A 27,751-nucleotide genomic window follows, 5' to 3' on the forward strand; every position below is an offset into this window, starting at 1 on the left:
TTCCGGTGCAGCTCGGGATGTGGCGCTCGTGACGTCATTTGGTCCGCGTTGGAAGCGCTGCCGGGCTGAGCGTGACGTGGCAGAGAGACGAGTATCCGCCGGGCTCAGAGCACAGCACAGAGCGGACCGAGAACAGCGAGCCGCCACCATGGGCCTCACCATCTCCTCCCTCTTCTCCCGGCTCTTCGGAAAGAAACAGATGCGAATTCTGATGGGTGAGTGGCCGGGGCCTGCGACTGACATCAACCCGGGGGGCAGACTGACACCCAGCTACATGGAGGGGGGGCACACCACACATCTACATGGAGGGGGGGGGCACACCACACATCTACATGGAGGGGGGGGGCACACCACACATCTACATGGAGGGGGGGGCACACCACACATCTACATGGAGGGGGGGGCACACCACACATCTACATGGAGGGGGGGGCACACCACACATCTACATGGAGGGGGGTAGGGAGGCTGTTATTATAATCCAATGTTGATTGATCACCCTCCTCATCAATAGTGATAAATATAGAGGGTAGTCTTTGGGCTCTCTCCATTTGAGGATCTTTATCTTTTATATCACTGACTAATATGTAGATACAGATGCTTCTCTCCGGATCCATCAGAGGGGGCCTCACCTTTAGTTTCCATGTATCTGAGAAGGATGAGCCTATGTGATGTGAGGACTGGCATACAGTATTAGCGCACTTTCACACTGGGGAGTTGTCAGTAAAGCGCAGCACTTTTAGCGGCGCTTTACTGTTTTAAGTGCAGTTTTTCGGCTGCTATCGGGGCACTTTTAAGCCCCACTAGCACCTGAAAATGGTTCGAAAGCGCCGCTCCTGCAGGAGTTTTTTTAATGTCCCACAAGAACACCATGTGAAAGCCTAAGTGCTTTCACACGGGAGTGACCGGAGAGGCGCTTTACAGGTGCTTTTTTTTTAGTGCTATATCGCCTGTAAAGCGCCTCGGTGTTAGCCTTAGAGGTTCTCCTATCCATCTTCCAAGCTGAGTGACTGAGGACCTGGCCCTGTGCACACACTTCCATAAAACTTTAAGTATGTTGGTAGGTGTTTGGCAAAAAAAACATATCTAGTGACGAGTGATCACCCTTGTACTGGTAACACTATGTATACATATGTAGGGTACTAAAGATTTCCCTACTGAACCCCCCCCCCACACACACACACACACACACACACACCAGGGGTATCTCCCACCTCTGTGTATTGTATTTTGGCTCCTGACTACACTTTTTCTTTAAAAAAATTTTTATTAAAGATTTTGCACAAGGCCGGACTTTTTATTTTTTATTTTTTTTATTTCGTTATGTAAAATGCACGAGGCTGTCCATTGAAAGCTTCAGCTACAGAGGAGCCTCTGCCTGTTGAGACCAATCAGATCACTTGTTAAAGCGGGAGTCCACCGCGTTTTTTTTTTTTTTTAAAAGCCAGCAGCTACAAATACTGCAGCTGCTGACTTTTGAATAGTGACACTTACCTGTCCAGCGCGCCCGCGATGTCGGCACCCGAAGCCGATCGCTCGCTCGGCTGCCGGGTCCCGCCGCCATCTTGGGTATGGGAATCAGGAAATGGAGCCTTTCGGCTTCATTTCCCGGTTCCCTACTGCGCATGCGCGAGCTGCGCGGCGCAATCCGGACGGTCCCCGCTGCCTCTGGGAGCTGTGTGTTTCCCAGCAGGCAGCGGGGCACTTGCTGAAGGGGGCGGGCGCTTGCGGAACGTACGCCCCGTTCCGCAGAGAGCTAGCCCGGAAGTGGGTGCAGTTACCTGGATTATCCAGGTAACTGCACCCCCCTCCCCCCTGAAAGGTGCCGATTGTGGCGCCAGAGGGGGGGAGGGATTCCGATGAGCGGAGGTCCATTTTAGGGTGGACCTCCGCTTTAAATCCATTTCAGAGACTTGTAAGGAAAATGAGATAGGTGGGCCTTTAGTGGTGTGTGGATGGTTCCCCCCCTCCCCAATAGGTGTTGGTAGGGTTATAAGGTGAGGACAATGTGTGCTTTCCACTCACCACAGTATGAGAGGTCAGTGTCCTGCTGTGTTCATTAGGATAAAGGTGGTGATTGGATCGCTCAGTAGCGCCTTCAAACAGAGGCTGTTATGAAGGGTATTCCCCCCCCCCCCCCTTTTACTGCTTTCAATAAAGCTGATGAGTCTGTGACAGTGTTGGTGATATTATGTCAGGTGACTTATCCACCAGATGCTCCTATACACTGCAATTGTTTGAGGGCTTGTTAACACATTGTGTGGTGATTGGTGTTTTTTTGCACTGCAGTCCCCACTAGGACATGTAAATAATAGTAGTTCGTTGTGTGCCCCATTCACACTGCAACATATCTCGGAGATATATTGCGTTGAGCTATGGTAAAGTGCAGACGTAGTTTTGTGTACTGCAAATAAAGTTTAGAAAAAAGTAAACTAATGTGTTGGCTGAAATGAACATCACACTGCCCCCTCATGGTGGATCACTGCAGCTGAAAATTGACAGCTACTTGCACGCTAAAACTGAGCATTTAGCTTGTGGGATGTGTGAACAAGCCTTTTGAGAAGTTTTCAAATTGAAGGTGAAAGGTGGCGTTGCAGATTTCAGTTAAGTATATTGACATTGCATTTGTATGTGTACCCAGATTTATCATGCGTAACCACCTATGAATTGCCTGCATTTATGCAAAGTGCTAAAGATGGGCTCCCCTTTTTCCTTTTTTTTTTTTTTTTTCCGTTAGTACCCAATTCTTTTAAATATTTGTAGCTTACTGTTGCCACCATCTTGGGTATGGCAGTCAGCTGTGGCTTTTTGGGGAACAGCCAGCTCCCAATTTTGCATGCGCCTTTGTGAATGGTCGTGTAGCCTCCTGGGATGGATGACAAGGATGCTATTCTTGCCTAGGTGAGAAAATCCTGTATCTCCGTTAGAAGCAGGGCAGAGGGTGTGACTCACTGAGTCGAATCCTGCTTTAGGGTACTTTCACAATGCTCTGTAGCAAGCTCGCTGTAAAAACAAGTAGGGGTTTTTACTGCAACTTTGCTGTGTTTAACATGCATTTATGAGTTGCCTGCACCTTTGAAAAATGGATGTGATTTTAAACGCCTCAAAATCGCAGTGTTTTCGCCGCTGTTTTAATTTCAATGGGAAGCTGTTTTGGTATATAGATGTAGCATGCATGACTTTTGAAAACGCGCTGCATTAATAACGCAGTGCTTTAAAAAGTCCCATAGGATTTAAAAACATGTTTTTCCTAGCAAGAAAAACATTTGTGAAAGGGCCATTAAGTTTGTCGTAGGTGGCTCAGATTGAGTTTGTCCCTGATGGCACCACCCAGATCAAGTCAATATTTCAATACATTTTTTTTACTGAAGAAGCTGAGTGAAAACCTGTCAGAAAATTAGCTGAAGTTGCCATTCAGGTTTTTGGACTGCCATGGGTGCCGACTGTCCGAATCCAATAGCCGGTGTCTTGTCATATAACGTTCCTCCATCCCATGGTGTCCGCTGTGTACTGCGCATGTGCAGTACACAGCAACACAGATTCCGAAAATTGCCGAGGATGAACGGCGCCTCCGCCGTGAGTCCAGGTTCTATCCCCACTATCCAAGTGGACATAGAGTAGGAATAAAAAAGAGCCGAGCGAAGCTCGCCCGCGAGGGGCCCTCTAATATTCACAACCCTATGTCCGCTTGGATGGTGGGGCCACTACCTCCACTCACGGAGCAGGCGCCATTCAGCTTCAGAGATTTTCCAAAGCTTCTCTGCTCTGTACTGCGCAGTACGGGGCGGACACTTTTTGATGGCCGGACACTATACGGCAGAACACCGGCTCGCTTTTACTATTTGATCTAATTCGCTCAGTCCACAGGCTGGACTAGAGAAATGGTAAAGGTTAAAGTGGAGAGCCACCCTAAAATAAAAAATAGCATTAATATTCTTAAAAAAATTAAAAGAAAATATATTTTTTTGAGCTTACAAACAGAAATTTCACCGCTCCAGGTCAAACCACTGACAGGCTGCTAGCTCTCCAAGTAGATAGGGGTTCCAGGTGCAGACTGATTGCATAAGCCAAATGTGCAGAAACAGGACAAAACTCTGGATAGCCGCACTCCGGGTTGAGTAAAAAATAAAGTGCCTTTATTTCTTCAAATGCAAAACTCCATAGAACACATCACAGCAAAGGGGAACAAAAGAATAGAACATTCTGACGCGGTTCACGCTACAAACAGCGCTTATAGCTCATGAGCTATGAGTAAGCGCTGTTTGTAGCGTGAAACGCGTCAGAATGTTCTATTCTTTTGTTCCCCTTTGCTGTGATGTGTTCTATGGAGTTTTGCATTTGAAGAAATAAAGGCACTTTATTTTTTACTCAACCCGGAGTGCGGCTATCCAGAGTTTTGTTCTGTTTCTGCACATTTTTTTGAGCTTGCCAGAAACCCCTGTTGCCAGGCAGTCTTTCTGATCTGCCTCTTCCTATTCCGCTGCGATTCCTCCTCTTCGAGCGGCAGTAGTAAACGGACAGTAAAGCAGGTAAAATCAAAAAAAAGTGTTTTGTTTTTTTTCGAAACTGTGAACTTCTCCTTTAACGTGTCTAGCCTTATGCTGAGTGGTGATGCAGCTTCCACATTGTCATAGATCTACGCCGACTTGTGTGGTGTTGGGTTCAGACATTATTGGCCTGTGAATGTCAGCTGATTGGACACTAGGATTTTCTCCCAACGTTGCCTTAAGTACTCGGCCCCCGCCCTTCGGGATATCCACATCACTTCCAGTCTGAGCAGCAGGTTCCCAGCTCATCCGCCCTTTTGTTATACAGGAATGTGACACATCAGACATCCAGCGTGCCAGACTGTGTGAGAACGGGACGATCCAGTCCTTTGCTTCCGCAATGTGTGTTCATTCAGGCAACCTTGTGTTATCCGTGCATCTTCCTGTTCCGGGATTCCTTTGTGATGTGGAAGGAGGGAAGCCATTGATTTCACAAGAGAGCTTTTTAACCATTTTTTCTTTTTACAATACAGATGTAATGTACAGTGTAAAATGGAATGGTTTACTTTTTTGCAGTATTAAGCCCAAATTAAATCAGTCTCTGTGATGGTGGGAAGCAGGATATTTGCAGTCATATGGTATGACTGATGAGGGTTAGTGTTTTGTTTACTTCTGCTGATTAATATATACAGGAGAACTGCTTGAACCATCTTTCCAGTGGGAACTTGGATTACTTTCAGTTGGGAGTGTCCTGGAATGCAAAGATTATTCCTTACCATATAATAAGAAACCTATCCTGTTCTATTAATCCCTTAGATCCGCTGTACCTGTTTAGTATGCAATCTAAAGCTGTCTTTACTGGGCGGGCCTGGAGGATTCGCCCAGAAGTAGGAGCCAGCACTGTGTAACCTGCATATTAAGGTGTAAGGCTCGGTTCACACAGGGGCAACACAACTTTTGGAGGCAACTTGCAACACTACTTTAAGTCGCCCCAGGCCAGGCAACTTGCTGTGGCCAATCAGAGAATGAGCTCTCGGGGGGGGGGGGGGGGGGGGGGAGAGAGAAAAACTCCTTTTGAGAGCTGATAATTCTCTGAGAGTCGCCTCTGCATAGACGGAGATCCGACTTGGAGGCGACCTTCATTGAAATCAATGGGTACGGGTCGCCTACAAGTTGGATTGAAGTAGTACAGGAACCTTTTCTGAAGTCGGAGCGACTTTAGTGTGCATTAAGACAGCTCTCATTCACTTGCATTGATTTCTACATGTTGTGTGACCTGAGGACTTGGGGCGACTTGAAGTCGGATCTGAGTCGCCCCTATGTGAACTGCCACTTACTAAACTTTTGTGTATGTGTATATATATATATATATGTGTGTGTGTATATAATTTTTTTTTTTTTTTTTTTTTTATTATAACAAACATATATTTATACTTGCCTGCTCTGTGCAGTGCTATTGCTCAGTGGCCCTGATCCTCCTCTTCTGGGTTCCCTGGTGGCTATCTTTGCTCTTCCTCTTCTGCAGGACTACAATAGCCAGCTGCTGGCTGTGGGGAGATGTAGTCCCTGTGCTTAGGGCTGGGGATAAAATGGATTTAAATCTTGAATTGAGAGGTCAAATCGTTCCCCCCCCCCCCCCCCCCACCAGGACCGGGGGCTAACACCGTGCCGGTGTTCTGGCATATAGTGTCCTGCGGATACTGTTCGCCTCGTACTGCACTTGCGCAGTACGGAGCAGAAGCAGCTTCGGAAAATCTCCGAAGATGAACGGCACCGTGAGTCGAGGTGGTAGCCCCACCATCCAAGCGGACATAGGGCTGCCGATATTAGAGGGCCCCTCGCGGGTTCGCTTCGCTTGCCATGCTTTGGGCTCGGACTCGCTGCTCTGCTTTTAATTCCAACTCTACGTCCACTTGGATGGTGGGGCTAGAACCCGGACTCGCGGTGCAGGCACCGTTCATCTTCAGCTATTTTCTGAATCGGTGGACACTATCCGATGGGGGACACTATATGATAGGACACCGGAGTTGACTCCGGACTAGGCCGAAGCCGCAGCCTCGCCTAAAAACCCCTGCCCGCAGTGTCCATGAAAAAAAAAAAAAACTCGATGTGAATCAAGGTGTGTGTTTTTTTTTTTTTTTTTTTTTTTTTTTTTTTATAAATTAGAAAATCATCAAGCTCTGCTGTGCTCCTGAGCTGTCTATGGAGCCTCGCACACAGCTGGACCTAGGGCCCCCCCCCCCCCCCTCCTCCAACAGCAGCAAGAGCCAGTGGCTACTGCTGGAATGCTTTGTAAGGAGGAAGTAGGGAGTAAAGATGCAGCCCTGCACAGCACTGATCTCCTCCACTCTCCCCCTTCACACAGGGACACTGAACTTTATTTTTATTTTATTTTTTACCTTGATTCAAGCAGTGCGTTAAGGTAAATGTTTTTAGGTTTATAACACTTTAAAGGTACATGGTTAAAGTTGAACTCCAGGCACCTCCTTCAGTCTTAGTAGTTCAGGATCCTCTCTTGTGCTGAAATGGCTTACTCTAATCTCAATTCGCTGTTGACGTCCCACCATCTGATCAACATATCGGCTGTAATGACATTTGGTACTGCGCATACCTGTCGGAGTCATTTCTCGATAGAACACGGGCTTTATCTTTTTTTTGATAGTCCTGGCATCTCTCAATAGTTCTCAATGACTTGACAAAAGCATTTATTCAGTTGCCCTGGAAGTTGGAAAATGTGAAGCCTGGGCTTAGGTTCTAGTTCTTTGTGAAGACTTTGGTTAATTGTGTACATGCTGTATCTGGAGAATGGCTTCTAGTGCCTTTGCAACAGGATCTTGTGTTTACTTTCTGTTGGTGTGTCCTGGATTTTTTTAGTGCGGATTTAAACCCTCAGGCTTTTTAAGCACTTTCAGCATCTGATTTGGTTACTGAATAAGCACACATTGTTTTTATTGCCAATGTTCCAGTTTAAGCTGGTGCCCCATGTTTTCAGGTTCAGGGTGGCTCTTTTCGCTTGCAGCACCCTATGAAGCCACCCTTGCATACGGGGACTAGAGTTGTCTCCCTACACTGTGTGCATGAATAAAAACGCACAGCCCCATAGCCATGAATGGCAAGGCACTCCCCTGCACTTCCCTTCTTCTCTACTCTTCAAGATAACAGCGGAGAGCGCAGTCTCCAGTCTAACTCCTTCCTACCAAGACCAGAAGTTCAGGGAAGCAGGAGCAACATTGGAAATTGTAAATGCCTGTGTACTGCAGAGACTTTTAACTAGTTTTTTGGGGCATATTTTGCTGCATTAAAACAAATTCTAAGTATTTAATGCAACTTTAACATTTAACCTCCTGATATGGATCCTTTAGCCTGGTTTATTAATATAATGTGCCCATTACAATGCCATGCTTTAAATCCACTGTAGCTTGTAAAGTATGGTCACTATGGGGGGGGGGTATACCTTGGCACCTGGATGGTTGGGCTGGTGACCAGGCAACCGTGGATCTGCAGCAGCCCTCCACTAATTTAGGCAGCAGCTTTTGTGGCCTACCAACTGGGCGAAGTGTGGGGTGGCGCAGGCTGCCACTTTCCGTTGCAGGCATCCACCCTCCTTCCTTGGCTATGCTTGGTCCGGTCCCCCTGTGGACTCATGGCGGGTCGCTGAAGATTTTGGCCACGCCGGACGCCTTCTTCCAGAGGGACGGCACTGTGGGGGGATTTGGGGGGAGGGTGTTTTAAGTGTGTCCTCCGCAAGCACCCTCATGAGGGGTTCCCCCCCATCATGGGGATTTTCTGGCTTCTGTCGTCATCACTGATGCTTATTTACGCACTCCAATATGCACCCAACACTTTCTCTGTTGTGGGAGAAGAGGATTATTGACCTTTCTCGTCTCTCCTCCGTCCCACTTGTGATGGCTGTGAAAACCATTTTGAGGCTTTAGCTGGGTGGCTGAGCTTGGCGGGCAATCGGCACAACCCAGCCCCCCAGAGAAGCAGCCGACTGGCTCGCCTCTACTCGTGTCTTAGATGTGAGTGAGGAAAAGCCAATCAATGGCTCTTCCTGTTTACCATGGGGTGTAAAGAGTCTCTATCAGAGTTAGTCTAGTTCAGAGCTGCGGTGTGTCAGGTTGACACACCGCAACAATGATCACCGCAATGCGCTCCCCTGGGGGCGTGCAGTGGTTTGAAATCCTGGCGACGTCATGATATCGCAACCACTTTGCCGACCTCATATTGCTATATGGTAGGTGGCAAGTGGTTAAAGGAACTGGCACTGAAATAGTATAAAAAAAAACCCTTGACAAAAACACAACTTCTGATGATCGCAGCAACCCCACTTATGTATATTCTTTGTACTGCAGTAGGGCCCAGAAACACTGTAGTGCTTTTTCCCTTTGCCTAAAACACATGGACATTTAATACTAAATTGTATTTTTTTTTTCGCGCATTTAACATGTACCTTTCTCCTGGGCAGAGAAGAAACGTGATGTCTTTCTATTCGGAAGGGGAAAAAATACACATGGGTGGGCTGTACAGTACTGATTGATGGCAAATCAGGAGTGATCAGGAGCTGGGCCCCCTGTATTCCACGCTGAGCAGCTGACTCAATGCGTTTGAGAACAGGAGGTCAGTTGCTCAGTACAGGTGCCATTCATAGAATGCTTTTTATCTTCTGAATGAATAAAAAGCCTCCTTTGGGTGGGGTGGTATTTTGTTGCCTCTTTACTGTCTGCTTTTAATCCCTAAAAGCCCATGCCACCTCATGCGGTTAGAGGGGGGTGACTATTTTCATCTGGGTCAAGTCCAGTGGGTGGTACTGCTAACTGAATACTATAGTGGGGTTAATTTTTTGTCGTTTTTGTGTGTGTATACCATGTACTGGCCCATAAACGCTGTCTGAAAATCGGACGAAAAATAGTTTTTGAATTGATCATACGATAATCTGACCATTTGTACAGACCTTTTGAGAGACTATCACAACAGTTTATCTGATCGGACAAACGCAAAAATGTTTCTCGTATGATTTTCATTTTAATCAGTACTGTTGTCCCGAAAATGAAAATTCAAGGAAGTCTTTAACCTAGAAGATCCTTCCTGTCGTGACTATTTCTCTTATGTTCACCTACCGACACAGCTCCTCTGTAACAAATGGGTTGTTAGCCTTATCGCTATGAGAATACTAGGCATAGTTATAATACAATATTCAGAACTTGGTTCCGCCCAGGGGGGCGGTCCCTTAATTAACAACCCTCCCATCTGCAGACAGACCGCAGTTTTATTTTGCCTAGTGTAGAAGGACCTAGGAACCCTGCGGGCCCATTGGTCTGTGGCTTTATTTATTTTTTTATGCAGAAGCTTGGGTTTTTGCGCAAGATGAATGATCCTGTGATCAACAGCCGGCTGGGTGACAGGCTGGATACCCTTATCCTTGCAGTCTCCCCAGTCCGGCCATCGAGTGTGTGCAGGTCGCAGCTACTGCTCAGCAGGCCACAACGAAAGCTCAGCTCCAGAGGTGGTCGGTGAGCTTTTATGCTCCGGGGCATACATATGCCGGGCTACTGATGTCTGCGTCACAGTATGCCAAGACCAGCAGCTACCATGTACTGATCAGTGAGTAGTTCTGCAATGGAATGTGTCTCAGCTCTTCAGGACTGGTAAGTACAGCTCTCCCTTCCTCGGCGGGGGTGAGCGGCTGGGCATTCCCTGGGAGGTTGATTCGGGGGTCCCTTATCTCCCTCTCTTCTCTCCTGTCTCTATCTTCCCTCCCTGGGTGGATGCTGCATGTGGCTGCTGAGCGGTGTATGTGTGCATATACAGGGCATCTCTGTGGACTCTCACCTGAGATGGGGGGCTGGCTGGCGGTGTCCTGGGTCCTGTGTGTTAAGCTCCCGGAAGGTGCCTGTGAGGGTCTGGTGCGGCGCTGTCTGTTATCTATCTTTCTGTACCTCATGGAGCTGCTGGCGGCCATTTTAGGTGTGGGCGAGGGCAGCATGCCTTCCTGGGCTTCAGCGGCCATTTTCCAAGTGATCTCCCATTCAGGACACTGGCTGCCATTTTCTGGAAGCCTAAACATGTTTTTCAGTGTTCTCTAGCAGCATGGCTCCTGTGCTCTCTCAGCCATTTTCCCTGTTTCCTGTCTGTGTACTGGACACTGGGTGGCCATTTTATTGAAGCCTAAGCACGCTCCCTGGCGACTGCCGCTGCGAGAGTACCTTCTGTCTCAAAGTCCGATTCTCAATCCTGCTTTACCATCGCTGGCTTTAATGGCATGGCTATTGAGAGCCAGGTGTTGAGGAACCGGGGTCTGTCGGACTCGGTGATCCCAACTATGTTGAGGGCACAGAAATCTTCTTTTTTTTTTTTGAAAATGTATGTTTATTGAAGATTTTTTAACACACATATAACATACAAACGTACAAAAGGGACCCCAAAACAAAACCCCCCAAACCCCCACCCCCCACCCAACAAACTCCTCCTTGTGCAGCCCTCCGCTCAATTTCTTAGCTCATTTTATGAACACAACCGTATCTCCCATACAACAAAAATGACTCATACCGTAACTGATGATTGGAATACCCAGAATGAAGATGTAGACCACCCCAAATATAGCAGCACCCGCCCGCCCCTCCCCCACCCCTCAGGGGGGCACCTCCCGCCTAGCAATTAATTCACAGTATCTGCAGCATCAAGCCAGCATCTCCACACCCTCTCAAACTTAGTAGGACACCCTCTACTGAGATAAGTGGCTTTGTATAACGGCAAAGCTTTATTAATTAAACCCTTCCAGTAGGAAATCGTTGGAGGTGCAGGTTTCTTCCAGCAAGAAATCTTCTTCTCAGTAGATATACCATCGTACCTGGAAGGCCTACATCTCCATGTGTGAGGGAAAGGATGGCATCCGCGCTCCTTTTCCATATCCAGGATCCTGTTTCTTTTGCAAGGAGTAGACCAGAAATTGGCTTTAAGCACCATTAAAGGGGAAACTTCAGCCTTAGCTGTCTTTTTTTTTTTTTTTTTTTTTTTTTTCAGCGACCCCTGGCATCTCACTCCTTAGTGAGTACCTTCATTCAGGGGGTATGGCATGTAGCCCCTCCGGTGCGTCCACCATTGCCCCCTTGGGATCTGAACCTGGTGTTGGCGCATCAAAAACCACCATTTGAAAACATCGAGATTCCCCTGTTGACTTTCCCAGAAAGTGGTCTTCCTAGTGGTCATCACTTCGGCCAGGAAGATTTCGGAACTGGCGGCCTTGTCTTGCAAGTTGCCCTATCTGGTTATCCACAAGGATAAGGTGGTGTTGAGTCTTTTCTACCGAAAGTGGTCTCGGCTTTTAATATCAATGAGGACATTGTATTGCCATCTGTGTCCTAAGCCGAAGCACCCTAAGGAGGTGGCCCTTCACGCTCTGGATGTGGTTCGGGCTCTTAAGGTGTATTTGTCTGCCACGGCTCCTTTTCGGAAGTCACTCACTTTGTTTCGGTGACTGGTCCAAAAAAAGGCATGGGGGTCTCGTCGCCCACCATTTCCAGGTGGATCAGACAGATTGTAGTACAAGCCCACGCCTTAAAGGGGCAGGTGCCTCCTTTCCGGTCACGGCCCGCTCCGCGGGCAATCGGAATGTCTTGGGCCTTCCGACACAAAGCGCCTGCCGCTCAGGTGTGTAAAGTGGCGACCTGGTTGTCTGTCCACACGTTTACCAAGTTCTACAAGGTAGACGTCGGTGCATCGGCTGATGCATGTTTTGGCCGCAAAGTTTTGCAGGCGGCCGTGTAGTTGCAATTGCATATGCAATATATATTTTCTGTTTTTCCTGGTTTTTCGATAACACAGTACTGTTAATGCACTGTTGCATTACTTCTGCAGTTTGGTGCGGTCTTGGGTGATCACTGCTGTTGAGGATACCCTGTTTTTTTGTGGTGGTTTTTCCACGCACTGTTTTATGCTGTTTTCCCACCCCTCGTTTGGCACTGCTTGGGGGCGTTACATTTGTTAGAGAGGAGCTGTGTCGGTCGGTGACTATAAGAGAAAATAGGATTTTTTTTGTACTCACCGTAAAATCCTTTTCTCTGTAATTGACCAACGCTGCACCCGCCCCTCCTTTTATCTTTTGTTATACTGCTTGTTGACTTACTGAGGTCTGTCTGCCGATGGGAGGGTTGTTAACCAAAGGACCACCCTCCTGTGCGGAACTAAGTTCTGAGTGTTGTATTACAACTATGCCTAGTATTCTCCTAGTGATAAGGCTAACAACCCATTTGTTAGAGGGCTGTGTTGGTTGGTGAATTACAGAGAAGGATTTTACAGTGAGTACAAAAAATCCTATTTTTTTTTTCAGTAGGACAATATCTTTGATGTAAATCTCAATATACGAGGTATACAGTTTTGGTTTTCTATACTGCACTTCTACTGTGTTTGCACCTAGCTCTCCTACCAGCCAAGTGACGCTGGCATTCCAGGAATGTGGAGGGCTGCAGCATGATGCAGGCCGCATTAAGAATGTTTTGCCTCCCACTGAAGGAACATTTTTGCTTTATTGAAGATTGTTTATGCAGGTAAACAAATGCGTATTAAAAAAATAGATGACAGTTGCTGGCTATGAACCTGACATGCTATTGGCAGTTTTGGTGCTCTCCTGGGCTTTTATTTAAATCTTGCATATACCACCTATTCACTTCTTTCCAGGTTTTGAATGACCAAATATCAGAGATAGGTATAGAAGGCTCCCAAATCAACAGCAAGCTGAGTTTATAGCCTGCCCTAGTTAGTGACTCTTCTCATGAAGGAGGTATGGGGGCTGGCCTTATGAAGAAAATACATTGCCGTCTTAAATAAAAACCTTAAAAAAAAAAAAAGTGCCGCGAGAAGCTCCATGAGTCGAGTCGCCCGTCCCGCGCACTCTATCACCACGGGGATACCCGCGATCGCCTCCCGAAGAGGAAGAACGGGGAGATGCGTTCGTAAACTAGCATCTCCGAGTTCTGCCTAGCAACAAGCGACACTGATCTCTGCTCCCTGTGATTAGAGCAGAGATCAGTGATGGGCACAACACAGCGACGCCCCCCACAGTTGGCATCACACCCAAGGACACAACCCATACATTGCCACCTCCTGGTTATCCCCTTCACTGCCAGTGTCATTTACACAGGTATCGGTGCATTTGTATAGTACTGATTGCTGTATAAATAACAATGGTCCCAAAAATGGCCGCTGTGTCCGCCATAATGTCACTCACAATAAATCTGATTGCGCCATTTAAAAAAATTTTTTTTTATAAAAATGACAACTATCCCCTAGTTTGGTTTGCGCAAAAGTTATAATGTTTACAATCGCTGATTGCGATTGAGGTTTTTTTTTTTGTTTATAGCGCAAAAAATAACGCAGGGATGATCAAATACCACCAAAAGAAAGCTATATTTGTGGGGTTAAAAAGGACGTCAATTTTGTTTGGGATCGACGACGCACGACCGCACAATTCAGTTAAAGTGGCACAGTGCTGAATCTCAAAGTGGTTTGGTCATTGGCCTGGAAAATGGTCCGCTCTGAAAGTGGTTAACCACTTTCAGACCGGACCATTTTGCTGGTAAATGACCAGAGGTCTTTTTACAATTTGGCACTGCGCTGCTTTAACTGGTAATTGCGCGGTCATGCAATGTTGTACCCAAACAAAATTTGCGTCCTTTTCTTCCCACAAATAGAGCTTTCTTTTGATGGTATTTGATTGCCTCTGCGATTTTTATTTTTTGCGATATAAATGGAAAAAGACCGCAAATTTTGAAAAAAAATGATATTCTACTTTTTGTTATTAGAAAAATCCAATAAACTCAATTTTAGTCATACATTTAGGCCAAAATGTATTCAGCCACATGTCTTTGGTAAAAAAAAAAGTCAATAACTGTATATTTATTGGTTTGCGCAAAAGTTGTCACATCTACAAACTAAGGTACGTTTTCTGGAAATTACGCAGCTTTTAGTTTACGACTGCCTATCATTTCTTGAGGTGCTAAAATGGCAGGGCAGTACAAACCCCCCCCCCCAAATGACCCCATTTTGGAAAGTAGACCCCCTAAGGAAATTGATAAGTGGCATGTTGAGCCCATTGAATATTTTATTTTTTTGCCTCAAGCGATTGAATAATGACAAAAAAAAACTATTTTTTTTTTTTTTACACAAAGTTGTCACTAAATGATATATTGCTCACACATGCTATGGGCATATGTGAAATGACACCCCAAAATAAATTCTGCTGCTTCTCCTGAGTACGGGGATACCACATGTGTGGGATTTTTTGGGAGCCTAGCCGCGTACGGGGCCCCGATAGCCAAGAACCGCCTTCAGGTTTTCTAAGGGCGTAAATATTTGACTTCACTCCTCACTACCTATTAGTTTTGAAGGCCATAAAATGCCAAGATGGCACAAAACCCCCACAAATGACCCCATTTTAGAAAGTAGACACCCCAAGCTATTTGCTGAGAGGCATGTTGAGTCCATGGAATATTTTATATTTTGCCACAAGTTGCGGGAAAATTACAAACTTTTTTTTTTTTTTTTTTTTCACAAGTTGTCACTAAATGATATATTGCTCACGCATGCCATGGGCATATGTGAAATGACACCCCAAAATAAATTCTGCTGCTTCTCCTGAGTACGGGGATACCACATATGTGGGACTTTTTGGGAGCCTAGCTGCGTACGGGGCCCCGAAAACCAAGCACCGCCTTCAGGCTTTCTAAGGGCGTTAGTTTTGAAGGCCATAAAATGCCAAGATGGCACAAACGCCCCCCCCAAATGACCCCATTTTGGAAAGTAGACACCCCTAAATTTAGGGGTACACTAGTGAGACTAGGTAATGGCGGGTGCCCTGAAACTATAAAAAAATAACCAACCAGCGTCACCTGTAACCGTTATATGGTGATCACTGGTGAAAGGGTTAACTAGGGGGCAATCAGGGGGCTTTATGCGGTAGTATATGGGGGTCCCTGGCGCTATAAAAAGCTGCGGCGAACCTAAATATCTACCTGCCTAACTAGCGTCACCTGTCACACTAATACAGCGATCAGAAAAACGATTGCTTATTAGGCTGGGTTCACACTGGAGCGATGCGGGAACGCCACAAATCTGCGGCGGGTTCCCGCATCGCATGCCTCCCGGCGGCAGTTCACTGCCCTATGCGAACTGCTGGGAGTGTTAGTGAAATGTTAATGACACCCCCAGATCAGTTCGCATATCGCAGTGCGATCTGCAAACTCGGATCGCATGGTGTGAACACCCATGCGATCCGATTCTGCTGCGGACCAAAAAAGGGTCCCGTGCGAATTTGCGGCGGGTGCGGCGCGAATTCAGCCATACTATCTGTATGGCTGAACTCGAATCGCACAGAGATCGGATGTGATTTGCACTGCAGTGCGGTGCGAATCACATTCGTTCTCATAAACCGCTGCAATGTGAACCCAGCCTTAGTGACACTGGCGAGGGGGGGTGATCACGGGGTTAAACCTTTATTGGGGGGGTTAGGGGGGCACATTAGAACTAAAGGGGGCTAACCCTAACTGCCCTAACAGTTATTACAGTCACAAGTGACACCAATGCAAAAAAAAATGCAATTGGTGTCACTGTGACTGGGGAGGGCAGGGGTAATTGGGGGGGGGGGGGGGTGATCGGGTGGTAAAGGGGGGGTGCGAGTGTGCCTGGCATGTTCTACTGTACGTGTGGTGTGTTGGTGCAACTCACAGATCCTCTCTCCTCGGTGCCGGAACGAAAAATACCGACATGGAGGAGAGATTACATCACTTCCTCTCCTGTGAGGAGAGGAAGTCATGTCACGGAGCATTTCTATTCGTCGGGAGTGATCGCGAGGGGATGGCCATGAATGAATGGCCGCCCCCTCATCCCGGATCGCTCCCGAACGAATGCCGACCGCCGCAGGCACCGGGGGGGCCCCGATCGGGCCCCCCACCCGCGGGAAGGCAGGGACTTGTATATACGCCCATATGCCTGCCCGTGCTATTCTGCCGACGTATATCGTCGTGCGGCGGTCGGCAAGTGGTTAAAGAACCATCTTATATTTCTGTCCCAATGCCCATATGTGGCAGGTCAAAGGATCTTCACATCCAACCCACTTCCAGATACCCCAGCAACCATGTCTCTCACCTGCCTCTACATCACTACTACTACAGAGAGTCCACAAAGTAACCATTTAAGCTTCTACTTTTAGCTCTCAACGACACTGAACATGGCTTTGAAATGGTGCGATCAATGAAAATCGTACAAATTTTTGTTTGGGAGCCACGTCGCACAACCGCAATTGTCAGATGAAGCGACACAGTGCCGAATTGCAAAATGCTCTGGTCAGGAAGGGGATAAATTCTTCCGGTGCTGAAGTGGTTAACGGGATAGAGCTGGTTCTGTCCGTCTCGCCAGGAGGGAAAAGGGACGCAGTTTGCTTTCTCCTTCTTGCCAGCTAGGCAAGAGAAATGCTTATAAACAGCATCAGGGTGCAGTGGTTCAGGGAACGGTCTGGCACAAAGGACATCTCAATTCTGTTTGGTTTTTAAGTATATTAAAAAAAAAATTCTCTTTCCAAGCTATAAAAGACACCAAATATAGCAACAGTAGTTTGCTAATGAAACATACACAGCAGCATTGGTACACAAGGCAACAAGGAACATAGTTGGACTGCTCATTATTTTGATTAAAAGTCCAGGTAGTTATTGTGGGCTGACTCACAGCAGTTCCAGGATGTGAAGGACCCTGATTGGAAAACTGCCTATCCAAGTAGGAAACTTAAAAGCCCTTAACCTGGGGCATCATAAAAACTGAACAGCAATGAGAACTATAACCAGTACCCTCCCAGGACCAGCTCCAAACATCTTTTGGGTCCAAGAACCCCTTTACCAATTTCCAGAGGTCCATATAAAAAGAAATTGAGAAATCAAGGACAAGAGGTACCGGGGGAGTATAGAAGAAAATAAAGGGGCTAAAGAAAACAGTAAGTGGGTCTGTCTGCAAATGCTTTTTGCGTAAGACACAATCTTTTTGTTCAGCCTGATCCAGGTGAATTTGCGTTTCATTAATGCAAGATCTATGACTGGACTTTCCCATGCTGATGCGATAGTGATTTTAGCCACTAAAAGAGTAAATAAGTGGTCTCACTTTGAAGAAAGCCCCAATCAATGTAAGGCTAGCTATCAAAACTAATAATAAAAAAATTGGTTTATATTAATTGACTGTTATTGACCAATAAACGTATAGCGGACATGTAGACTTGCTGTGCTCTTTTCGGATGGGTGGATGGTACAGGTGAGAGCAGAGCTGGTTAAACAGCTCACTTGTTTCATATGGGAGATTTGGTGCTGTGGATCTATCAACAATTTTCTTTCTACAGAGGTGTTTTTTGAAATGTGGTTGTGTACATGAGGTTGTGAAAATCCCTATAGTCAAAATGAAACTGTTAAATCAAACGTTGCATATCTGTTATACTAGTGTGAGCAACCTTAAATAACCTTGCCAGGATTCCTATACACAGGACAAGATCCTGCACCAAATTAAATTATGTTTAAACAAGATTAAGCGCATGTTGAATATCCCAGCTGCAAAGATCAAGAATGAACATCAATCCCTGAGCTATGTTTCAATTACAGAATGCAAAATGGGTTTTATAATGAGTTTTTCAAGGGAAAGCTAATAGGCGGAATGTATGTTTGTGAGGTGGTTGGATTTATTGCAGAGGGAAGTAAACTACCATTCTATAAGGGAAATGTCAGAATAGAAACATGACAGCTATTACTGACTTCTTTTTAAAGCCTAGGTGCATCCTAAACCGCAAAATCAGCACAGGGATCATAACTTGGCCAGTAGGCTGTCTCCCCTTTGCTATTTCCTCTTCTGTTTGTGAAAATTCTTCTGCATTGTAGAGGAGGAACAAGGGATTATTTTGCTTGTGTTTTTTTTTATTTATTTTTTTTTTTGACTGCGCTTAGGATTTAAAAGGTACAAGTCCCACATTGGTCATCTTTCTTTATATGTGAAGTAATTGCACATTGGGCATCGTTCACACTGGACATTAAAATAACGTTCTAAAAAACGCCTGTAGCTTTGCAGTAAGTTTTTTAGAAAATTTTTGCAATAGTGTTTTTCCACCTTAGTGTTTTTTTGCATTTTTTTTTCCAGTTGTTTAAGAACATCAATCGCTGCTGAGTTGCGTTTTTGAGCGTTTATCAGCGTTTTTTGACTTTAGAATGTTTTTACAGCTGAAAAACTCCTGACTCAGAACCCGCTAGTTTTGTTTTGTTTTTTTTAAAGTCAAACGCCTCAGCCAAAAACTAAAAGACTGTGTGCATGGATATAAAAGATAACATGATGGGGTGTTTATTTACTAGAATAAAATGTCTGAAGCCAAACACAGCTGCTGTAACAAAACATCCAGTGTCCATGAGGCCTTAGGAATTATCAAAAACTTGGAGACAGAATCTGGAGCAGTTGTACATGGCAACCAATTAGCTCCTGACGTCTTGTTCCGGGACATGGGAAGAGGATCCGAGCTGCTCTGTGCAAAACCACTACACAGAGCAGGGAAGTATAAGGATTACCGGCTTGTTGTTTTTAAACTAAAGACAAGTTATAGGTAGTTTTCTTCAATATCAGTGAGAAACTTAAGCTTGGTGATATTTACTTTTATGATTTGAGGATGTCTTTGTAATATTACCCAGCCAAGTGCCTTTGATTCATAATTTGTTTGCATCTCTCTGACATTTCATGTCGTACTTTGTGCTGGCACAACGTGTCACGGGGCACTAAAGCTGACCAAAGATGGTTAAAAATGTCACCAGTTCAGCAGATGAATATCAATCTATGGCTATTTCCACTCAACAAAAGACGATTGGGGCTGCTAGAGAACTTTTATTCTACCAGTGTATTCTGATGGGGAAGAATTCTCTCGACGTAAAATCTTTCACATTCTACAAAAAGCTAACTTTACTGGTTATTTTATTTAATATGAGTAATTTTAAAATTGCATTTGAAAGACATCTGTGCAAATAGTGTGACATAAAATAATGCAACCACCACCATTCTATTCTCTACAGTGTCTACTAAAAAAAATATAATATTGGGGGGGGGGGGGGGTGTTCTACGTAATTTTCTAGCAAAAAGGGGATTTTAACTTGAAACCAACAAATGTCAGGTTTAGTCTTTTCACTTTACACAAGTTATTTACTAAGGGAAAATCCACTTTGCACTGCGTTTTTGAAAGTAGTCGCTGTAGATCTGAGGGGGGCGTGGAAGGAAAATAAAAAAAACAGCATTTTAGCACGTGATTGGATGATAAAATCAGCAGAGCTTCCCCCTCATTTCATATCTACCCCTTAGATTTACAGGGACTGCACTTCCAAGTGCACTTTCAGTGCAAAGTGGATTTACCTTTCGTATATATAACTCCCAAAGTCTATTCCATTGACAAATTATTACCAAAGGGCTGTGGCTTCAGAAGAGCAGAGAATTATTTGCACAGAATTGTGAAACACTTTAGTCAAGATCGCGATAACGATTCTTGGCGATTAATTGTGCATCTCTACAAAGTGGTATGCATTGCTTTAAATGTCCATGTGTGTAGTAGTTTGCACCATTTTCTTTTTTTTTTTTTTTTTAACAAATGAGTGTATTTAAATTTCATTCATGCCTTGTACATCAGGGAAGTTTTTAGCAAGAGTTGATTCCTTCCAGCCTCTAGTATGTCAGATGGATTTTATTTTTTAAATATCTGACTGTAAACTGGTTACTATAGAGTGAACTGGCCCAACCTGTTTTGGGCACTCTTACACACATCTGATCTTCTAAGATTACCTTTTTTTTTTTTTCACTTTCATATCAGTACATGTTGTGTAAATATGTTCAAAGGTTACAAATGTGATAACTTTTTTCTATTTCAGTTTTCTTGTTACTTTGTGGGAAATGGACAATAATAAAATTGAAGTTAAGTTTAAAAAAAACATAGCCACACCTGCAGATAAACCAATGGATACATCAGTCATGAAGCCTGAGCTACTGAACTCATCATTTATTTATTTTTTTCCCTGCTAGTCTAAATGTGCAGAATGTGTGGTGTTTGGTTATTTTTTTTTTTTCTCTCTTCAGGTGTATTGGGTGCCTGCTGCTTTGATGTGCATTGTGGTCTCCTCTGATCACCACACCACTACTCTGTCTTGCAGTAACCTAATGCACGTGGATGAAGCAGAGTGCAATGGTCATTTGCTGAGTATTCTGCAAATCTTTTGCTCTTCAATTAACTTTTTTAACCAGGCTTCAGATCCTTAGTACTGCTTGACTGTAGAGCCCGTTGTGACTTGCTGTTTCATAATGGACTTCCCACTTTGAGATTGCATTGTCCCCTGGGACCAGTCGTGTTTTCCAGGAGGCTGCTGGGTTGGTTCAGATTAGCACAATTCTCAACTAGGCAAGAATTGTGGGAGTGGGTGCCTTTCAGAATGTGAGCGAGCACAACTTTTTTTTACTTTTAAGTGAAGTTCCACTTTAATTTCAGTGTTATAAATGGCACCTGATTCACTTTATTGCACTCCTTACGAAGAGAGGTTTCTATATCTCAGAAAAACGTGGCTGTAATCTCCTCTTGGAAGCCCATGGCGTGCGCACGAATTGTATATCTCATATGACCTTTCTGCAAGCCTTTTTGATAAAAGGCGTTAGCTGTGGTTCCTATGAATGGTTTGATTAAAGGTACTTCCCGGGGTGGGGGGCATTTGCAGAGTATGGATGAAAGCAAAATGGTGTTTGCACATAGGGTTGACTCTTACTTTATTACGCCAGAATTTAATAGCATTTCCAGTCTTCTGGATAAAATCTCATTAAAACATAGTTGCTGCTTCAGGTAAACACTGCAATGTTTACCTTGAAGACCTTTTTATCGCTGCCATCACTGCAATGTTGGATTATATTGTGTCCTAAGGACGAAACTTAATGGCAATCTCTTCTATTTACAGTCGGTCTTGATGCCGCTGGAAAAACAACAATTCTGTACAAGCTGAAGCTCGGAGAGATTGTCACAACCATCCCAACAATTGGTAAGTACATTTTACGGACTGCTTTCTAGGGATAACAGAAAAATGTAGCAGCGCTAAATAAGGGAATAAGTGAATACCCCAAGTGCTAAAAAACGAAACCTATTCCAAAGGTGTAATAACACAAAAATATAAAAATATGCTGGTGAATATATCAATAAATCAATCCATTGCTAAATGAATAAATTACTTAATTGAAATGAATCGAAAGAGTCCATATAAATCATGCAAAAAAGTTCATGGATGAAAGGGTATTCCACCCTCCTTGACACCAACCAATAAATGAAACAAATCAATGGATTAAAGTGAGGTGAAAAAAATAAAATAAAACGGTATTCTGTGACAAATCCACCACTGTATCCAGGATGTGACACCAGATAAAATGCAAGCTTACTGACTAGCAAGCTGATTAAGCTTGTGACCTGCAACCCGGTCAGGGCCTCTATCCAGAGGGCAACCGAAATTCTCCAGTCCTGGGCTCGTATCCTAGAGACAAGGCAAATATCTCCGGAGGATCCACACTCCACCAGATGTAAATGACAGCTGAGCGGACTCGTCAGGACCGAGAGGCTCCAAAAGGCAGTGATACGAAACGCAGAAAAACAAGGAGACTCGCCATGGCATAATACCGTCCAAACCAAGTTTTATTAGGCTGGAAAATTAAAACACGCTTACAATATAAAAATAGATATCAGCATATGGCTGGCTGTACATGAATGCCTGTCCATAGTCACTGCTATGATGATCATTGAAAATCATGGAGTATGACTTGTCATGCGACTTTACAGTTGCAGGACAAGTTCCGCAAGTGAAAGGGGTCTAAGTGTTGAAAGTGAAAGATTGTAGTGCATAGTTGCTCCAGTTTGGGTATATTCCTCTCAATTTATTTTGTAGGCCTGACTTCTAAAGTGCACTTTAAAAATCTTTTTTTTTTTTTTTTTTTTTTTTCAGGTTTCAATGTGGAAACTGTAGAATACAAAAATATCTGTTTCACTGTCTGGGATGTTGGTGGCCAGGATAAAATCCGACCCCTCTGGAGGCATTACTTCCAGAATACACAGGTATCTTTTATTCAAAGCTACAAAACACATGTAGATGTTCATCTAATTTCTATAACTTATGCCTATATTCTGTAAATGTCATGCAGCTCTCCATTTTCCTATTGACAGGTACCAATGGGTACAGTATAGTCAAGCTAGACTTTCCTAAAACCATCTAGACAAGCCCAACCCCCACCACCACAATTTTCTGCATTTATGCATCACATTAAATAGGAGTACTGCATCAGCATGATGATATGGTACATGTGCAAGTCAAAATATGGCTACAAATGAACTATTCCTTCAGAGGCTAATTGCAGAACATTGTGCAAGTAAACATTTTCTAAATTGTACAGAAGGTATAGCCAATAACAGATTGGGGATTTGCACAACATATAAAGAGCTGCAAGAAAGGGTTAAGAGTGACCTCTGCAGCCACTTTGACATGCTTGACTTTAAGTGATAATTTTATTACTCAAATATGATGGTTGTAATAAGTAGATGGGACTTTCCCGGAAGATACCTGCATCCCAATCCCATTGTCATGGCTTGTTCAAATCTGCTAATGACAAGCTGTGGTTACTGCAGTTACATTCTTTGCTTCCAGCGTTGTGGGCCACTTGGTATTATTGGAATGTTGGGCACTCTTTTTAGGATTACAGCTGATTAGAAATGTTGTTTTCTTTCTAGGGCCTCATTTTTGTTGTAGATAGTAATGACAGAGAGCGAATCCAGGAGGCAGCAGAAGAGTTACAGAAAATGGTAAGCTATATCTATGAAACGTGGTGTTTTTTCCTGTGTTCTAATGTAAAATAACATTGCTGTTTTTGGGACACAACTACTGAAAAAGTGAGCTCAGCCACTTGCAGCACAATTGTTCCATCAGTCGAAAAGCAATTGAACTGAATTATTTATTTTTCTATTGTTATACTTGGCTGGAATGCTTTTCATTGGAACTTATGATTCCGGTTGAAATTTTATTGAATACCAGTCACCCATATATGTAGTTTTCTTTGGTAATTGTGGACAGTAGAATGTGACTATACCCAAGTACCAAGCTAAGGGCTTGTTCACATGAGCATCCGGGGATGCGCTCATAATGGACGGCATGCCATTCATAGAGCTGTGCGGTGGCTGGCTGTGACTCCTGTACACGTGACATTGAGGCTGGGCCAGTTAAAAGGCCGCAGCCTGTGAATTTTGTTTTTAGAGCATACATCTGTGAGAACAAGTCCTAAAGGTACCCACAGAGGAAAAATTGCCAGTTTGGGCAGATCAATTGTTTATGGTTGGTGCCAGGCACTTGGCAGCATTTTATTCCTTTTTATTTTTTATTTTTTTTCCCCCTTGTTTCGATCTCTTTACTTTGGGATTAAGCTTGCACCATGGTGTTCTTGCTACCCCCCCCCCCCAAAAAAAAAGGCCTGGACTTGTGTGTTCCACAGGTAACTAAAAAAAAATCACAATTAGAAAATCTTTTTATTCTTTTCAGACTGTTCCATATACTGAATCTGAGACTGGTTTTATAAATTCGCAATTTAGAGTTCTTGAAAATAACACCTTTCATCTTGGTTCATTTTAGCTTCAGGAAGATGAGCTGAGAGAGGCAGTGTTGTTGGTGTTTGCAAACAAACAAGATTTGCCCAACGCCATGGCCATCAGTGAGATGACTGACAAGCTGACACTTCAGTCTCTCCGCAACAGGACTGTGAGTATTGCTCCCCCATGCACATTCCTTTCTCATTAATAAAATGTACCTGTATTTAAGTACTAAAAACGGTGTCAAAATACGCTCCCAACTTCCTCCTTCAGTGCTGGTTTATGAAGCTGTATTTGTAGCATGCAAAACTGCTGTGGGACTACATGTTGCAGCATTGTAAATATTGCCCACAGCACACTGATGCAGCATGCAAAGTTAAGTAATTTGGTAAATGTTCATTCAGAGTGGATATTGCAGACAAGGTTACATGCCCTACTCAACAGGGCAAGCTGTGAATGACCACCCCCTGTAGTCAGCCCTGGGGTGTCATGCAAACTTGAAATGCAGCTTTTTTGTACTATATACAGTTTCCAGGCACACGGGAGGAGAATAAAGGATTAAAATGTAAATTTTTGCCTTTTCCAAACTCTTGAGGCCAGAAGCTGACTAGTCAAAGGCTGGTGAGGCTTGGTTAAAGGAGAAGTACACCTTCTATAACATGTTACACCTGTATTCAGGTGTAACATGTTACTGTTGGAGCAGCCCCCCGCTAACCTTTCCCCATCCCTGAGTCCCCTTTGTGATAACTGCCCTGGGATCTTCTCTTCACACCTGCTGTCACAATTTCTGAAAACTGCTTTGCAGGGCACCACCCTCTCTGCCACATCATTTATTTAGGCTTCTGTGAATAGGGTAACTACAATAACTGCCAGCCTTTGCTGCTCACAGCTTGTAGTTGTCAATGGCTTACCAGGGCCATTGGAGAGTGCTCTAGGTAGCTGATTCTTGCTGTCATTCAATAACTGCCTGCCTGTACAGGGTACTGACAGACCACTACACAGTCTGCAGGAGCCTGAGATTGTACCCATGATCTGTTGATCATGGGTGCAATGCTAAAAAGTAAATGCAAATTTGCGGTTTACTTGCAAAAAAGTGCGTTTTCTTGTTTTTAGGTGAACGTTTTCTTTTTAAGGTAATACAAGCTCTACTGGTGGTTGCTAATCTCCTATGGTATCAGGTTCTGACAGCAGCTCCCAAACCCAACCTCTCATAACATCAAACCCTGCTGAGGCTGTGTTCAGGAGAGGGCAACATTGCCGTTAAGGTATCTGGATAGGATATCTCATCTGTGCAGATCTATAACTAACCATGGTCGCCATGCACAAGCTCTCTCCTAAACACAACCTGCTCTTCGTGTCTTTTAGGATCTTTCAATATTGGAGTGATCAAGGCTCTGTAAACCCAAACAGAACTTGAATTTTGAACCAGTTTAAAAGCACTTTTTATTTTATTTTTTTTGGGGGGGGGGGGGGGGTTTGTTTTTAACCTACAAAAAGTGTTTTGTTTTTTTAGTTTTTTTTTCCCCCCCACAAAGGTGAACTTCACCTTTTTTATCTTTGGTTAAAGATGTTGACTACAAGCTTTTTGGTTTGATTCTGACTCTCCCACCTTAATGCCCCTTTCACACTAGTGTGCTTTTCCTTTTTAAATGTAACTGTTCACACTGCAGGTCTGCTGTCCTCTTGAAGTCAAGCATGCCTCATCTTTACAGATTTTCACAAGTGCCCCAAAAAAGCATTAAGTGAATAGAAATACATCAAAAGTACATCCGTGTCAAAGGGCCCTAAAGTGGAGGAAGGCTGATGGAGTTTTTTTGTTAGAGTGGAGGTTCACTTGAAATTTTGAAATTATCAAGCATAGTTGTGAATCCCCAACTCTATTTTGGCTGGATGGCTTGGTGTCACTAACTATTAAGATGGCTATGTTTTCAGAAGTGCACGTTCACATCTTGCGAATGATGGCTACAGTGTGGTCGTTCAGTTCTGGGAGGGCGTCTATTAAAAGTGTTGCACTCTGTGATGGCTGTCCCTTGGATAAGCTGATCACAGTTCTCAGGGTAAAGGGCCAACCACAGCGGCCCTTTACCACATGATCAGCTTTGTCCAATCACAGCTGATCACAGTGTAAACACTTACCAGTTATTGGCATTCCCTTCCTCCCGTTACAGCGCAAGTTGAGTCAGTAAAAGTCTAAAGTGAAAGGGGACATCGGTGTCCTGATCGGTGTCCTGATCGGTGTCCTGATCGGTGTCCTGATCGGTGTCCTGATCGGTGTCCTGATCGGTGTCCTGATCGGTGTCCTGATCGGTGTCCTGATCGGTGTCCTGATCGGTGTCCTGATCGGTGTCCTGATCGGTGTCCTGATCGGTGTCCTGATCGGTGTCCTGATCGGTGTCCTGATCGGTGTCCTGATCGGTGTCCTGATCGGTGTCCTGATCGGTGTCCTGATCGGTGTCCTGATCGGTGTCCTGATCCATGTAATCTAATATGGATAAAATTGTCATTCAAAGTGTGACAGTGCTGAAAGCTGGCCTAGGTTGGAAGGGGGTAAAAGTGGCTGGTAGGAAAGTGGTTAAGTGAATGCGCTGTGATGTTGCCAGTTTGATAGATTTGTTAGAAGGGCCTTCTAACGGATTTCCTTTTTATTTCCAGTGGTACGTGCAAGCAACATGTGCAACTCAGGGCACAGGTCTGTATGAAGGACTGGACTGGCTATCGAACGAGCTTTCCAAGCGTTAACGAGGATTTGCCTTCCAATGAGGACACAGTGTATAGGAGTTGTCTAGGCTCGTAACATCCAAACTAGTTCTAAAAATGGTTTAAAGAAATGGAATGGGCAGCAATCTCTAAAGTTTCCAGGTTTCTTTTGTTGCCATTTATTTACTGAGTTTTCATGTTGCTTTCAGGGCAATGTGGCTAGACTTAAAACAAAAATAATAAATCCCCCCCTTATGTGAAAGTGGTTTCTGGTTTTACTTCTCCCCCCAAACCCCCCCATGCCTGGACATAATTATTGTGATGCTATAGAAATGAATGCTTTTTTTGGTAATCTTTCCCTTGAAACAAACATAAAATGTCATTTCCAAGTCAGTCGCAGTTCTCCTGTGTCAAGTAGAGCTGTTACTTGTTGCACACTTTGCGGGCGCTTGCTTAAACCATATTTTGAAGAGTCCCTGAACTGCTAGTTTGACTCCTGTGTGTCATTCCGTAGACCTTCTGCTGAACTAAAACGTAGCATTCCATAACTATTTATTTCTCATCTACACAAAAAGGAGGTTTTTGTTATTTCTTTTAAATATATATAATTTTTGCTGATGCCAGCGGGGAACACAAAAACACTATCAAACTACCTACACCAATTCTCATTTCTTGTAACCAAGTCAGAAAGCCAGGCTCCCTTTTTTTATTTTTCACTCTTGGAATGAGTTTTGGTGGGAGGGGAATATTGACCTTCGTTGGTCTAAGCATGCATGCAATAACCCCTTTGCTGGCAGCATGACATAGCCATGGGCGACTCTTGCAGCAAAGGGCCTCCGCTTGTTTTATATCTCAGCAGATTGTCTCACTTTAGGATATTTTTTATGTTGCTTTTTCAGCTTTACTGTTTTTGCCCATTGTATCA

At 44.3% G+C, this 27,751-nt stretch overlaps 1 protein-coding gene across 1 annotated transcript; it reads left to right on the forward strand.

Annotated features, from left to right (window-relative positions):
* Positions 1-27,088, forward strand: ARF4 (ARF GTPase 4). The gene is made up of 6 exons (XM_077452020.1): positions 1-215; positions 21,473-21,553; positions 22,502-22,611; positions 23,281-23,352; positions 24,173-24,298; positions 26,782-27,088. Exons 1-6 carry the CDS (start codon positions 149-151, stop codon positions 26,866-26,868), a joined length of 543 nt encoding a protein of 180 aa, XP_077308146.1. The 5' UTR covers positions 1-148; the 3' UTR covers positions 26,869-27,088.
* The last annotated feature ends 663 nt before the right edge of the window (positions 27,089-27,751 follow it).

This window comes from Lithobates pipiens, unplaced genomic scaffold (assembly GCF_037356315.1).
Source record: "Lithobates pipiens isolate NorthernLeopardFrog02 unplaced genomic scaffold, aLitPip1_a1.2 Scaffold_23, whole genome shotgun sequence".
Classification (NCBI taxonomy): domain Eukaryota; kingdom Metazoa; phylum Chordata; class Amphibia; order Anura; family Ranidae; genus Lithobates; species Lithobates pipiens.

Bases quoted from the DNA above. Each gene is read 5' to 3' on its own strand.
- ARF4 (XM_077452020.1), top strand. From the start codon at position 149: ATGGGCCTCACCATCTCCTCCCTCTTCTCCCGGCTCTTCGGAAAGAAA. The intron at 22,612-23,280 runs GTATCTTTTATT...TTTTCTTTCTAG, and splicing joins ATTACTTCCAGAATACACAG to GGCCTCATTTTTGTTGTAGA. The intron at 23,353-24,172 runs GTAAGCTATATC...GGTTCATTTTAG, and splicing joins CAGAAGAGTTACAGAAAATG to CTTCAGGAAGATGAGCTGAG.